Source organism: Apteryx mantelli, chromosome 6, assembly GCF_036417845.1.
Source record: "Apteryx mantelli isolate bAptMan1 chromosome 6, bAptMan1.hap1, whole genome shotgun sequence".
In the NCBI taxonomy this organism is placed as follows: domain Eukaryota; kingdom Metazoa; phylum Chordata; class Aves; order Apterygiformes; family Apterygidae; genus Apteryx; species Apteryx mantelli.
Window position 1 is genome coordinate 8,987,507 of NC_089983.1, and position 15,633 is coordinate 9,003,139.

A 15,633-nucleotide genomic window follows, 5' to 3' on the forward strand; every position below is an offset into this window, starting at 1 on the left:
ACTGTCTCTGGGAAGCCTATATCTAGTGCTTTAAATCTGGCGTATTTTCCTTTGAAATCTAAGTCTTAAATTTTCTTAATGCTAATCATTGGGATTATTTATTTAGGATATGAAATACACTGTCAGTGTAAAACGCTGATTTGTAGCAGGTACCTCCAAGTTTTGGGGGAAGGAGGGTTGGTTGTTTTTTAAGAAGTGCCACGGGCAATGTGAAAAGTAACCTGGAGTGGGATCATCCATACATTGCTGCTTTGTATAATTCAAACAAAAAAAATGATCGCGAGTGCGAATTGATTGGAAAGCGAGTTTTTTCTGCAGCGCGCTCCTTTGCATGAGGTTTGCCTGCAGCTAAACCTCGCCTTCGTGGGAAGAAGCTCTCTTTAGCTGTTAGGCTCTTGACCTGGAAAAGCCATTTGTTTTCCAGAAGTCTTTTGGGAAACCGTTTTGACTCTGGTGTTAAATATTTCCAGAAGTAGAAATATCCTGGGCTTTCTGGGTTCTGCTAGGCTTTTCCTTTCCTAAGGTCTTTTCCATTTAGTTGCTTTTTAGATGGGGATATTTATCAAATGATTTTTTTTTTCCTCCCCTCAATAGCAAATTGAACCCTCCTAAAACACTCGTTTTTAAATTTCTGCTCTTGGGAACGTGGATATTTTGCTCAGTTTCAGAACAGTAGAACGCTGATAGAATTGTTCCCATCAAGGAAAAAAAAAATCTCCCCAGGTTGTGTGTGTTTTCCCAAGATTTTAAGTCTTGCTCTGTAACTTTCTTTTGAACACTCAAGTATATTGTGAACTAAATGCTACTTTGGTTCTGATTTGTTTTTTCGAGACTAGTTTTGGGAGGATCTGTCCTCTGAATGGGTAAGTTCCAGTGAAGTACTGAAATCATCAGCAGGCTGTTTGTTTAGACTTTGGACCGGGCCCCTGATATTTAACTTGAGGATAAGTCTAGGTGGTCTCAGCTGTACTTGGATCTTTGCTTCAACTCAGAGGTCTCCTTTTGTTATGAGCAGAGAACATTTTTCTGAGGTTTTAAGCTTCAGATATCTTTCTTTTCCTCTTTTTTATCCCTTCTTTTGGGGAGTGGGGCAGAGGGACTGCAATCCTTTCGGTCTGACTTGGTACTTTGCTTTTTTGGGAGAGCAGGAAGACTTGTGGTAGGCTTTGGAGATGGTTTACTTTAGGTCCATTGCACTCAAGCTTCAAGGAGCTCTTTTGGTCCAGCAATCTACTGATCTCTCAATTAAAAACTTAATAACCTCTCAACTCAAAACTGCTGCTTTAGGTGGGGTTGAGGAGTGGTTTTTCAATTGCTCTAAAATAAGGAGCAGGTGCAAATGTCAGCACAGCAGTTGTGTGCAACAGGTTTCCTTTCCAGGGAAGGGTATTTGGGGGTTTGAATTCATGTCCACGTAGGCTTTCTATTCTTGCGTTGTTAGCTCATAGGCTGAGTGTCGTCTTAATGTTTGAAACGTCATCACGTAGACTATGGAAAAAGGTGTTCCTCTAACTTATCTAATAAACCTTATAGTTCTTCATCAATATGTATGTTCCACTTAAAATGATGCACTGCTAAGAAACTTGAGGTGGACTGTCCAGACTTTCTGCCCGAGATGCCAGCCTGGACACTACTGTTTTAAGTGAACTCATTGCTCTTTGAGTGGATAAAAGTTGCTAATGAAAAGTCTTTTAAAGGTTTAAGAATTGCGCTTCTGATATCTTAGTGTCATCCTCTATTATCTAATAATTCCTTCTAAATCTTTGTTTTACAGATTGAGGAAAGGCCAGAAAAAGACTTTGAGAAGGTAAGAAAAATCTTACAAACTATTCTCATAATAGCAATTTCTTCACGTTCTTTTTGGTAGGTAAAATTCACACTAAATTTACAGCAATCTCTTATAAAATCCGTTGTGGGGCAAAACTTCAAATTATTGGAGCCTTCTACTGCCACTGTTTTCAAGGCAAACCTTCTTGGTCAGTCAGCAGTTAAGTAGTTGACCTTCAACAGCATTTAGCTGATACTGCTTTAGGCTGAGCCATGTGAATACTGGTTTTGTTTAGTAGGTTTTAATTGTGGCATTATGCAATAATAAAAAAAAATGAGGAAGATGCTGCAGTGGTGAGAAATTGCCTTTTCTATGCACAACCCTCAGTACACTAGAACAGTTAATGAGGCTGCTGCTGCTGAGTATGTAGATATGAATGAAAGGAGAAGACCTTGAGGAGTTGTCAAAAGCATCTACGTAATTTAATAATTCAAGTTTTGAAAACACTATCTGGCAAGACGATACTAGCTCTTAAAGGTCCTGTCTAATTTACAATTAACAGTTAGAAGCCAAGCCGTACAAACTCCTATTAGAGATACAGCAGTGTTTAAATACATCAGATCAATCTTTTGTCATTCGTTTCCTTTGTTAAATCTTGATCTTTTGATTTTCTTCCTAGAAGGTTACATTTTAATCACATTTGCATGAGCTGGAAGTGCAAGGTTTCTCCTCTTCTGGCCTGCTTTAAACCTTCCCTCGCCGAGGGAGCTTGCAGGAGCTGAGAAACCACCGCGTTTGTTCTTCTGAGTTTGCTGTTAATCCTGATTTGTGATGTCTTAGGTGGCACCAGAGTCTGATAGGAATTAGAATGCTATAAAAGCCACAGGTTTGTTTCTGGTTGTTTTAGACACCTAGGTGACAACAATTGCTGTCAGCTGTTTTCCTCCTGATTTGATTGGGGACTGCCAAAGTTACACAGATGTGTTCCGACTCCCGTTAACAATTACATGCACCTTTTTGAAAACAGAGGATGGAAAACTTGCTTTTAGAAGCTGTTTTTTTGTTCCTGGTTTGGCTGTTTTCTGCCTTGTTGATAGGCAAAACTGAAGACCTAATGATGATCCATCTGCTCTACTGGAATAGGTCTCATTTGTGGTGCCAAAGACACAATTGCTGTTTTGTCTCTATAAGTAGATTCACACTGTGCATTACATGTCTTAAAAATAAAACAATGTCTCCAAAAAAAAGTCATAACCATTTTTAATTGTGTGCGATTCTAGGGAGCTCGTACTGTCTCAAGTTTATCGGCGGCTACCTTAGCTTCGCTAGGTGGGACTTCTTCACGGAGAGGCAGTGGGGACACCTCCATCTCAGCTGATACAGAGGCATCTATTAGAGAAATAAAGGTGAGATACATTTAAGAAGAGCACGCGTTGCTAGGAGTCTTCTCTTCAGAACGGTTATTTTGGTTTTATGCCTTGCATTATTTCCTAATAAGTAAATAAGCTATAAGATTATTTAAAAGAAGCGTTGCTGTTCCCGTCGTTGCGTGTGGGAGTCGGCCTTTTAGTATCTGAATATCTCAGACACGGGGGTAATCTGCTTCCAAGCAAGCCCTAGTAGGGAAATGTCAAGTTTACAGTTAGTGGCAGGGGGAGAAGGGCTCTGTGACTAGGGCACGTGGCTTTTGGGGGCTTGGAAGCTGGGTCTGCACCTTCTTCATATTGCTGAAGATTTAATTTTTCCAGTCAAAAGGAGGAGAGTTGGAATAAACTTCTAGCGGAGAGATTTTGTCGGCTGGCGAGCGTTCAGGCTAGGATCGCACCGCTCAACCTGTGCGGTGGAAATACCTAGATGAGAACTTTGAACGCTTGCTTCTCCCAATCAGCTGTTTTTACTGCCCGTTAGCTTCAGCAACGTCTTTCGCCTTTCTCACCGTTTCTCTCAGGATATCTATGAGCTAAAGGACCAGATTCAGGATGTAGAAGGCAAATACATGCAGGGACTGAAAGAAATGAAGGTACTGGTTTGCTGTAGCCTGGAAGTGTGATGATTAACACCGGCTAAACGTTCGGAGAGTCGGCGTGAGACCTGGAGCTGACCTTGCATGCTTTTCTTCTGGGAGGGGTTATAAACTGTGTGAAACCCATCTCATCAGCCAGAACGGCATCTGTTGCGATGTCCCCTGGCTGTGGTGAGAAATGCATCTAAATGTTAACTGAAAGGCTGCTGATTACTCTTGCATGACTTATTTGATGTTTGGAGAAGGCAATCACGTTACTAACAAATTTAAGTTACTAGTTATTTTTAAGAAAAATAGTTGCATAATCCAGGAAAGCTCCCCAAATTGGAAATGAGCTAAAACTTGTGGCCTCCAGTGCCATGAAGAATTGGAGTTTAAAAGGTTGTATGTGTGTTTGTATTCTGTTTTGATAAGGTCCAGCTTGCCTTTGGAAAGTTAGGCGTGCGGAGGCGAAGGCCATTGTTTAGGCTTCGTACTCAGCTCACAGAAGCCGCCCTTAAGCAGTTCCCTTAGTTGTTGCCCCCGGAATGAACACTCACAGCAGTGGCACCAAGGGAGCGCTTACCGCCCTCGTGAAGCTGTAAAATAATCTTGGTGCAGCAACGCACGCATCAGCGTGACACCCCGCCGTAAGTGAGCAGCAGCAGCTGCATTTTCTGAAACAGCAGCCTTGCACAGATATAAGTAGACATACAGTCGTAAAATGCAATGTGGTAGTATCAACACGAGCTGCTGACTGTGCCTTTGATGTGCTCAGTGCTGCCACATGTGAAGTTACTGCTGTCTTCAGTGAGTTGTAAATGGAAAAAAGAATAGTTTGGGCCTTTTTTTCTTTTTTTTTTTTTTTTGAAAAGCCTGACTTTTTTTTTTCCCCCCCCAATTGGTGTGTAGCAAGAAAATCTCACTGCATAGAAAATGTAGTTAGTTTTTTCAGCTGGGGTCCCGTAGAGTGCCTTTTGTGGTGATTCGTACCTAGGCTGCATCAGGTTTCAGTGACCCTCCTTAATTCTGGCTTTGCCTTTGATATAGAAAGAGGTGCTTCATGTCAGTCCGTAGTCCAGCATCGTGATGGAACTTGATGCTAATAAACCAAAATATAACATGCTGAAGGAGCTGGTCAGCACCTATCTTAAACTCTTACTTGCATATACTTCCCTTCCAGCTAATTTCTGTGGTTTAATCCTACAGCTGTTTCCAAATCCTGGCTGTTTTTCTTTGGTGTTTCTCATCGTCGGGCTGGAAAGTGCACTACAGCACCATTCGTGTTTGGAACTGTGCAAATGCTCGTCCTTAAAGACAAATTCTCTTATTTGTTCGTAGAAAGCTAAACCAAACTGATTCAAATCTTAATTTTGCCATCATATCACCATGATTGTCCCCGGTTCTCTTTATTAAACTGGTAAAAATGGCATGCTGGTGGAAGTATATGCAACTCACCTGTGCTCCAGCTGTATTTCTAATATTGCTCTTACTCCAAGAGAAACTGCTTGACCTGAAAACTAAAATATTGACACGGGTGTCCTTCTTGTTTGTGCATTTGCACTCTTGTGTTTGAGAGTCCCTTTTTTCTGTATTAAAATCACATACTGAAAAGTCTGATCGTGCAACATGGAAGATGATCCCGAACCCTATTTTAGCTATTGATTGTTGTTATAAATACCTCAGTAACTCTTATCTTCAGGTTGAATTCATAGGAGGAGTTTTCAAGACACTGGGAATTGTATCTTACAGAGCAAGTTTATAAAGAGGGAATATAGTGTGTTACAGAAACCTAATGAAAAATGATGCATCGGGTCACAGAAGCTACAGTTTTTCTTGGATAATTCTAATTCCTGACTCAGTAGGTTTAGTTGCTCCTGCCCCCCCAATTGCAAAGATCCCTGAAATTTAATTTAAAGCCTAGTTCATTAGGGCAATCTAAAATTAAGGCCAGTTTACCTTTTTAAAAATAAAAACCCAACCTGTCATCTTCAGCCACTGCTTTGAGCTGCCAGGGTGCAGGGGGAGGAGGGAGAAGGAAGAGACCTCTGTGAGAGCAGCAGCTCAAACAGCAGAGGAGAGGACCCATTTTATCCACCTTAAGGTAAGGTTCCCTGCGTACGAACAGAAGTCTTGTGAAAGCTCGGGGGAGGTGTCCTCACCTCGGCACAGCTCCTAAGGCTTTAGCACGCGGTTAGCACCGGTTGCAGTAGGCGTACACAGCGTGCTTGTGGTTTAGCACTGCTTGTTCAAGGTCTGGTCGGGCAAAGTGGCTTTTCTGATTGAGCTCTCACTGCGGTTGCTTTTCCTTTGCAGGACTCTCTAGCAGAAGTCGAAGAGAAATATAAAAAGGCCATGGTGTCAAATGCGCAACTAGACAACGAGAAAACTAACTTCATGTACCAAGTCGATACCCTGAAGGATGCACTGTTAGAGCTGGAAGAACAGCTGGCAGAATCCAGGAGGCAATATGAAGAAAAAAGTAAAGTAGGTATATAGCTATGGCATGCTATGGAACAGAGATTATTGGTTGTTGGGTTTTTTTTGGCCAAACAGATACCTTTGAGAGGAGGCACTCAAACTACTGTTCAAGATTTTAAATAAGTTATTGTTTTAGTTGCTGCCATTTCACTTGCTTTAGCGGTATCTTACGTGCCTGTGTGGTTGCACAAATGGAAATTCTCCCCAGCTTCACTTCTGATGAAATGTCTTACATGTAAGAGCAGTGTAGCCTTAGCATATCCTTTTATTCTGCATCTTTAAAGCAGATTCAGTTCATATTCACAGTGACTTCTGGCGGATTCCCTGTGTGGGGTTTGTTTATTTGGGGGTTTTTTGGAGTATTTGCTGCACAAAGCTCTGTTCAGAAGGCCCACAGGAGAGTTGTGTGATTTTTATATTAAGGCAGCTATGTGGTCGAGTATTGAATTAAGCTTTATGTGAATTCAGCATCTTGACACTAATGAATTTGGTGTTTATTAATAAATTAATAAAAATATAAATAAAAATAAATAAAATAATTTATTAATAAATTAATAAACTCAGGGCTTGTGTTAGCTTTTCAGAACTGATTCTTTATCTTGGGGCGCTTTACTGTAATGCGCTTCAAAACACACAGTTCTTGGAAAATATGTTCTTTGAATTCGTTAATGTCTAGCTAACTTTTAGTACACTATTATTTGGAAAGAGTGGGTTAAATTCCCATCCATTCATCTGTGAAGTTAGTAGGACTTCGCTATAAAAGCTATTGACTGTCAGGCTGCTGCTCAAATGGTGAAACTGGCTAAGTGATGTCTATTACTTCTAAATTTGATGCAATAATAGCTTCTTGGCAAAAGAAAAATAAGATAAAAATTGGGAGTCTTGTGGGATTGTGATTAGAAGACTATTAAGGGTAGCTTTGCAGTACGCATTTTGTGTGGTTAGGCATATTCTTTCTTTCATGGGACGCGTATTTTCAGTCAAAATAAGCTCATAAATATTTCATTATCCCTAGGAATTTGAGAGGGAAAAGCACGCTCATAGCATATTGCAGTTTCAGTTCATGGAAATGAAAGAAGCTTTGAAGCAGAGAGAAGAAATGCTTGCAGTAAGTAACTTCATCATTTTTAATGGCTTCTTTGATTGCTGTGTTCATAGCAATAGGTGTGTAAGAAGGGTGAGGTATGGAGAATCTCATTCCCTACTCAAAATTGTCACTTCAAGAAATACAAGTGTTTCGGGCCAAGCAGGTTCAGGGCTAATTGAAACAGTATTTATCGCAAGTATTATCTGCAGTTGGACTTTTTTGCATTGTCCACAAATACAAAATAAACTGCATTTTGCATAACTGTGTGTGCAGATATGAAGAAAACAGACAGTGCTATCTTAACTTTGTTTTATGTCATCTTGTTGATAGTAATATTGTCTAAAGAAGTGTAGGTTTTCAGAGGTCAGCGACCCTGAAATTGTGCGTGTGGATAGTCTCCTGCTTTAACATCTGACTTTTTTCATTCTTTGGCATCACTGCAGTCTTGACTTTCTTTGTTAACCTGTTACCTGCTTTCTGTCTTCTTGTTTTGCTCCCGTCTCTCAGGAAATCCAACAGCTGCAACAGAAACAGCAGAGCTATGTCAGGGAAATTTCTGATCTTCAGGAGACAATAGAGTGGAAAGACAAAAAAATAGGGGTAGGACTGTCAACTCCTGATACGTGTTCAGAGTGGCACTGTCGTTCTTCAGCTGATCCTGCTTTTGCAAAACCTCACGAATAAAACCCTCCGTAGCGCCTTTGCTTGGTGTGGCTGTCTCATTATATTACCAGCAAAACCACAGAGAGCAAATTTTGTCTGTGGCCAGTATGATAAAATCCAAGAAAAACTTATCAGCTGGTCCGATTTCAAAACCCAGGGCAATGTGTTTACTGTGGTGCACCATATGTATATGCCATATTGAGAAAGGAAGCGCTCCTTAATAAAACGAAGGCTGCTGAGGATGCAGTCCCATCAGCGTGGAGTTTTTGCTTCCTCAGATTTAGCCTGTGGCCTGAGCAAAAACTGGGGTGTGATAAAGAAGTAATAGACTTATTTATGAGCTACTGGGATGAAAGTAGTTGTTTCTCCCTTGCTCTCCCTGCCCTGCAGACCCCCCCCCCGACAAAGCCAAATGGAAACCCACTGAAAAAAAAACATTAATATAGACGGGGGAAGGAATCTGGCATATTGTCCATGCTGATGATGTCCAATAACTTCTAGCAACTTGAAACTCAGAATGGCAAAATTATTTGGTTTTGCTACTGTTCTGATATTTCTGTGCAAATACACAAATAGGGGGGGTTCCACTGGCAAAATAGGCATTTGCACATGGTGCATCCCAAAGTCTAAAGACAAACTGTTGACAGTGTCAAATTAATTGAAGCATGCTGCATCCGTGATGATAACCCATGGAATTAACAGGCTGTTAAGATCTGCCAGGCCTGCTTTCAGGCTCTTCCATTAATACATGGGACGTGCATTATTTCTTCAAGTTACATGTTAAAGTAATATGGATATGAATTAACTTGCCTAGCAGATAAGAATGAAAAGTGGATCCTCATTTGCCCATGTTATTGAACCCTAATGAAGGATTGGGGTCTGAATGTCTGCAACAGGAATTCCTGGGATTGAATGTTTGCTGAATAAACTGTGCGTTTCTTGGATTTGAAGTTTATGTGTATGTGACCTCAGCCCTTTAATCTGTAAATTTTACCTTCTTCATACATGCCACTTCATGAATCTCCAAATATCTTAAATCTGCTCCTTCCTGTTTACGTTTACTTTTCACTTGTTTCCTTTCCTTTCTTCACATCTCCTCGCCCTCTGTCTGTGTTGGGAACTCAGGCTTTAGAGAGGCAGAAAGATTTCTTTGATTCCATAAGGAGTGAGCGGGATGACCTTAGAGATGAAGTGGTTGTGCTGAAGGAGCAACTGAAGGTATGCAAGAGGAATAAAAGAAACTTGTAGCTAAAGCAGTTCTGTCTTCAACTGCGGACCCTTCCCTCTCGTCCCCTCCCGTTTTGGCAGAAAGTCCGATTCCAGCTTGGTAACAAGAACTCTGTTTCGCTGCCGCCTTGAAGTTGCCATTTCGAAAATTATCTAATGAAGTCCGTACCTCTAATATGTGACTGTAAGCTCTTAGTATAGACTGTAGCATTCAGTACTCAGTAGCTGCTTTTGAAGGGATTCTTCTACAAGGAGCAGTTTAAATGGCTGTTTTATGATTTATTTATTTTTAGTCTAGTTTCATATGCTTATTGTGATGATGACTAAATTGAGAACAAGTGTAATAGTCTCTGTTCTTCTGTGATTTCTAGCCTTTTTTAATCGAATGATTGCGGCAATCATTTATTCAAATTTTCAAGGACAGGAGCATCTGAACAATCTTACACTTTTTAACAGCAGGCTTTAAAGCATTGCTTTTACTTTTCCCCAGAAACATGGAATAATCCCAGACTCTGAAGTAGCCACCAATGGGGAGACATCAGACATTCTTGATAACGAAGGACACTTGGATTCTTCCAAAACCGTTCAAGGCACAACTCAAGCACTAAAGACAACAGGGGATGGGACGCTAGGTAAGTGCTTTATAGGCTTTTATATCTTTCTATCTGTCCATTCATTCATTCATTCATTCATTCATCTTTGCTTGGAGATTGGGCATTCGTTAGTTGGACAATTAACACATCACGCAGCATGCTACTTGTTGAATCACTTCCTTTGCATTTTTCTGCTTAATATTTATTATCACTTCAAGTATATCGTGCAGTTTCCTCAAAAGGAATCTTTCTCATTCAAGGAAACAAAGGACGAGAATTCAATATTATATATTACAGATAAGTAGCAATCATCTAGATTACTATTTAAAGCTTCAGTTTGAAAATTGTCCAGGAATCATCCTGCTTTTGTTTGATATTTTTAGCACATACCTTAAAGAATCAGAGTAAAAGCATTTTAGCTTCGTCTATAAAACCAGTATACAAGGTGGTTCTTTTATATCGGAGGACTGTAAATGTCTGCTGAACAATAGTGCTGGGCACTGTTAAAACACACTAATTCATGAATTCTTCATTCTTGGTATCTAGTACTATTAGCAGTTAATACAAAAGTTTCAACATTTACTTGTTGTAACAGGATTAGTGCTGCTAAACTCAAAGGATATGATTCTGTGAGATGAATAGTGTCCAGAAGGAGAAATCTGGTTGGCAAAAACTTTCATTTTAGGTAGTGATAAATGGCCACTAGTGATGAACTCACTTTATTCTTATTACACTAATGAAAGGAAAGGAAATAATTGATTTTTGCTGTTGTTGTTGCCATTTGAAATCGCCATGCTAGCAAATAGCAGCAGGCAGCCAACTGTTGCAAGTGAAAGTTATCTTGCTTTTAGCTGTTGGCTGCTTTTTCCTTACTCAGTTTTTGTGGAAACAATTTGGGACATCAAAAACAAGGTAAGGGTATATTTTTAAATGTTTTAAATGTAACATACCTTCCCTAGCTCTCCTTATTGTTTCTGTGGAAACAGGCACAACATAGACCCAAAAACTAATTGTTGAAACCAAGAACACTGTCTTAATACCTATTGCTTCTAAATATAAATAGGAAGAAACACTGTTTAAAAAAAAAAAAAGCCCCATTCCTTTTGGGTGGATAAAGTGGCTGTAAGGGGCACTCACCAAGTGCCTGAGCTCTGATGGTTATCTTAAACAGCTGAAACCTTTGCTTGCCAATCAGATTTTACTTTCACAGTGTTTGTAGTATGCACTGATGCTTGTTCTTGATAGTTAGGAATAAAATATTATTGAATACCGCATGATTACTTCATTGCAACGGCATCAGACACTCTTGCGTGCCCAGAGTGGCATTAGGGTTAAAGTTACAGAGAATATTGCTGAGAACAAAACATCTGTACTGTTACAGTGTTCTGTCTGCAGATATTACTGTTAAATTGCACTGCTTGAAACACAAAGTTCTGCTCATCTACAAAAGCTGTACTTCACGCAGCCTAGAGCATAAACCTTTTACTTTACAAAAACACAAGCCAGCACCAGAGACTGCTCTTGCTTTGAGAGGGTGGTGGTGGTGGTGAACTTCACTGATCAGAAAAAAACCCAAGCCTTTACTAATTCAATTGCTGCTTTGCCTCACATATTTGGCAAAAGCTGATCTTCTATTAACCTATTCTTTGATTCATTCTCTTTCGGGCTTTAAGTGGGGAGGTAAGTGCTATGGCGTGGTCCCTTCAACTTTCTCAATGGTCTTTTAGGCAAAGCCAATGAAGTGGACATGAAAAATGAGATTTTGGAGGATGTGGGGAAAAGAGAAATCTTGCAGAATACTGAGCAGGAGGAACACAAAGAGGAGTCTGAGGAGCAGGAAATAAAGACATTGCATGCTGCTGAAAATGCAAAGGCAGAAAAAATCATTGAAGAAAATGATGCCATGTCAACAATGATGTTAACAAATAGTAGGCGTGCAGAACAAATTCAAAGCCATCCAGAACATGTACCAGGGAACGTTTCTTCAAATGATGATAGTGATGCAGATGATTTGAGAAAGGAGACAGAATCAGCAGGCAGTAGCATAGAAGTCCAACAGCCTGTTAGTAAGGAAGCTGAACACAGTAACTTAAATGAAAGGACAGACCAGAATTCAGAGGTGGGCTCACTGCAAGGTCAGGTTTTTGAGACTCCTCAGGAAATGCCTAGTGACTTAGGTACAGAATGTGAATTAGAAAAAGCTGCAGCAGAGCAGAAGGGAGAGGATTCGAAAGCTAGCGACGCAGCGGGTGGTAATGAAACGTATCAGGGTGCTGACATTAGGAGTGCCAGCCGTGAGCTGGTTTCCGCTCAGTCAGGGCTTCCAGAGGTTGCAGTAGAAGGCTCATTTAGTGAAGAGCCAAGTGTGGAGAGTCACACCGAGAGACTCCAACACTCAGAAGAAAGCACTGAGGAGAAAGTTATGAATGTCTTGGAGGGAGAGCTGGTTGGAGGCAACGAGTGTACTGCTGGGAGAACTGATGAAAGAGGAAGTGGTAGAGCCGAAGAAGAAAATGAGACTGGGAGCCCAGTTCAAGGTCAGACAAGGAAAACAGAGTCTAGGGGTGTGGAGGGGAAGGAGTCATGTGAAAGTGATGCCCCAGCAGCTGCGAGTGAAGAGGAAGATGGAGGAGATCAGACACAACTTCAAGCAATTTCTTCAGAGGATGGTCCCATAGGATCATTAGAGGAACAGAAAACGCAAGATAAAACGGAACATGATAAGGCCGTGACTGAGAAGGACGGACTGAAGGAAATATTGATGGACAAATCGGAAGCACGTTCAGTAGAGCCTGTAGACTGTATTGCTGAGGGAAAAGGAAGGGCACTGCAGCAGGCAGAGCCAGGCAAGGACATTGTGAAAGAAACGGTTTCTCAGGAAAGCAGTTTGGACTCGAGTCTTTCAGACTGCAACATTCAGGAAGCAGAAGTGGAAATACGGGATGAATCTGGGAAAAGAAAGGAAAGTAAAACTGAATGGGTAGAAGATTTAAACCCAAACACAGAAATTCAAACAGTTCAGTGTAGTGAAGAAACAACATGCGATACAGTGGGAGAGAAAGATATTTCTTTAGAAGCTGAAGTTCAGAATGTAGTTAAAGAGGAGGAAGGTGAATGTAGGCAGGAGTCACCTGAAGGTCTTAGTGTAACTACTGAAAACAAAGTTGATGAAGAAGCATTGAAAGAAGCTGAGAATCAGCTAGAGCTTACAGACCACCCTGACGGTGGATCTGCTTCCGAGGAAGATGCAGATCATTCTTTGCAGGAAACTACAAAACCATTACAGCACTTTATTCAAGGCAACACAGAAGCCAAAGAGCAAAACCCAGAGCTAGAAAATGTACGTGAGTGCACAGAGAAAGAGAAGGATAAAAATCAGAAGGCTCAAGGGATTGAAGAGGACAAAAGTCAGGGAATAGAACAGCAGGGTGAGGCCAAGGAAGCTTTAGCAGAGGAAAAGGTGGACTCTCTCGCACAGAAAGCTGAGCTGAATGAAAATGTTAGTGAACAAGTTAAATCGGAGGGTCAAGCAGAGGAAGGAGTGGAAAATGATGGTGATGCATTTGATTTTGATGAGGAATCAAAACAGATACTGGAAACTGATGAAAAATGTGGCGGAAAGGAAGCTGATACCCAGAAAGGAGAAGCAGCTGGAGCACACAGTGTGATCGGGGAAGATGCCCCAATGGGAGAAACTGGGGAAGGCAGAGGCAACGTAGAAACTGAAGACACGTCGACTGAAGATGACAGCTTAGAGCATAAAAAAGAGGGTGAGACAGAAGAAACAAGGCCTTTGCAAGGGAAAGCATCTGCAGAGAAAACTGATGAGAAGGCTGATGCATTGGAAGACAGAAGCGAAGCATCAGACTCTAACGATCTGGAAAAAACACCAGATGAAAATGTTTTGGAAGAGGATTTGGAAAGTGCTGGCAATAACAGGGATGAAAGCAAAGAGGATTTGCAAAGTGGTAGAAGGGGTAAGGGTAAGTCTAAGGAAGACTGCACAATATCGTGAGTTCAGAATCTCAGCCGAAGTTAGCTACGTGCCCCTGGTTCAGCTTCAGTACAGAAGCACGCACTTTGCACAGCACCTCAGACTTTAGCAATACACAAAGGGTTCGTTCTTTGTAGGTAGATCTCACATAATAAATGTCGGGTGACGTAAGTGGTAATGATGCATGCTTTAAGTTATTTACTGCCATACCCAGCCACCAGAAATCACACGTGTAGGTTTGGTTTTGCTCTCTTAGATGAAATGTTTATCACCAAAAGAGCGAGCTTCACAAATGGATTAGCCACACTGTCTCTCAATTAAAGTACTTTTGGTGTGGATAACTGCTACTGAGAAACTTTCATAAGAAACTCTTACTTTCTCACCTAGAATAAAGATAGATGTCTTGAATGTACTTGTGTGCGTTAGATCTACAGTAAGCACAGGAATGCTTCCTCAGGGAACTCAGAACTGTTGCAACGCTGTGATCTAATGTCCAGACTTGGTTGTGATCGATCAAAGCCTAGGAACCAAATTTTTTACTATGCAGGAAGATAATCTCATTCCATTTTGTGTTATGTTTCTGATACGGGCGTATTCCAAAATACAGTATACCAAATGAGCTGCCGAAACATAGTTAGGTCACTGTGAATCTGCTTAGTCTGCACACTTTGAAGGAACTATATGCAATTTGGAGAAACTGCAACATACAGGTCTTAGTCTGCTGAAAGGAACAAATATATATGTTTACTTAATTTAGGCACTTTGCACCGCAGTAAGCCTTTAATGCCATGTCTCACATGGTGGGTTTTCTTTTTTTTTTTTTTTTTTCCTAAGAAAGTGTCAATACACACTATGATGTGTGTTTAGGTTTGCTATCAAGTACTGTCTAGCTATGAACATATAAAATATCTATTTTTCCTGGAAGATTTTATTTTAAGTCGCATTTCCTTACTGCATTATATTTTTTGCAAAACACGGTTTTGAAAATTTTTTTTTTTTTTTTTAAGCTCTGAAAAATTCTTTCCTCTTCCTTTTGGGGAAAGAAGATAATTTTGGATGTCTTAATTTTTACTGAATATCAGACCAAAGATGATCGTTCTGTATACTGGCCCCCGTGCCTTTTTGAAAAGCTGGATTGTTTCGAATTGCTGGCATAAATTAGACACTTCAACTCATTGGTGTATGTCGTCTTGCATCTTTTATACTGCTTGGGAAGAAGTGGGTGTTTTGCATCATTAAAAATTCTTTTAAGGTTGTTTTAAGCGATGAACATCTGAAGGGAATGCAAACTGAAGAGTTGGGAGGAGGCTATAGCAAGATGTTATTTGTACTGATGTTACAAAGTGGGAGTGCAAACAGACTGCAAAATATGAAGATGTATATCAAAATGTACTGAGCTGTATATAATTGAAATAAACATATTTTATACTTTAAATCGTCTGTCCAGAGCACTGTTTACAAACCTGCATAAATATTTACATAAACTTGTATTATTTCAAAAATATTTTTAGTAGAAATGTGGTGCGTAAGGATTCTTTTGCTGCCCTTAGGGAGCGTAAGTTATTAGGTCTGCAACTTTCTTAGTGATATTTATTACTTTGTGCTACGTAGATGGCAGAGTCCTCTTGCTAGGAAAGGGCAGCCTTGGTGTTTGGGGACCTTGAATATGAGATTGCACCAGTAACCATAAACTTCTAATTTTGATATGGCTTCTTTCCAACTTACAACAGCTTCAGTATGGTTTCTGTAAGTATAAGCAGTTGTTTACATTAAGGGTTTAGAGCAAGTGCTAATCTAAAATGTCACAGAACTTAAAAG

The 15,633-nt window shown here is 40.4% G+C and overlaps 1 protein-coding gene across 4 annotated transcripts in view; it reads left to right on the forward strand.

The window, feature by feature from the left end:
* LRRFIP1 (LRR binding FLII interacting protein 1) overlaps positions 1–15,250 on the forward strand; it is a 94,838-nt gene extending 79,588 nt beyond the window's left edge. For 3 of the 4 annotated variants that reach the window (XM_067298715.1, XM_067298714.1, XM_067298716.1), the window contains 6 exons: positions 1,775–1,807; positions 3,049–3,174; positions 6,087–6,257; positions 7,267–7,359; positions 9,719–9,860; positions 11,549–15,250. In XM_067298715.1, coding sequence (XP_067154816.1) covers positions 1,775–1,807; positions 3,049–3,174; positions 6,087–6,257; positions 7,267–7,359; positions 9,719–9,860; positions 11,549–13,836 — 2,853 coding nt within the window. In that variant the 3' untranslated portion in view covers positions 13,837–15,250. Of the gene's footprint in view, positions 1–1,774; positions 1,808–3,048; positions 3,175–3,716; positions 3,789–6,086; positions 6,258–7,266; positions 7,360–9,718; positions 9,861–11,548 lie in introns of all 4 variants that reach the window. The other variant, XM_067298717.1, reaches the window with a different exon arrangement.
* The last annotated feature ends 383 nt before the right edge of the window (positions 15,251–15,633 follow it).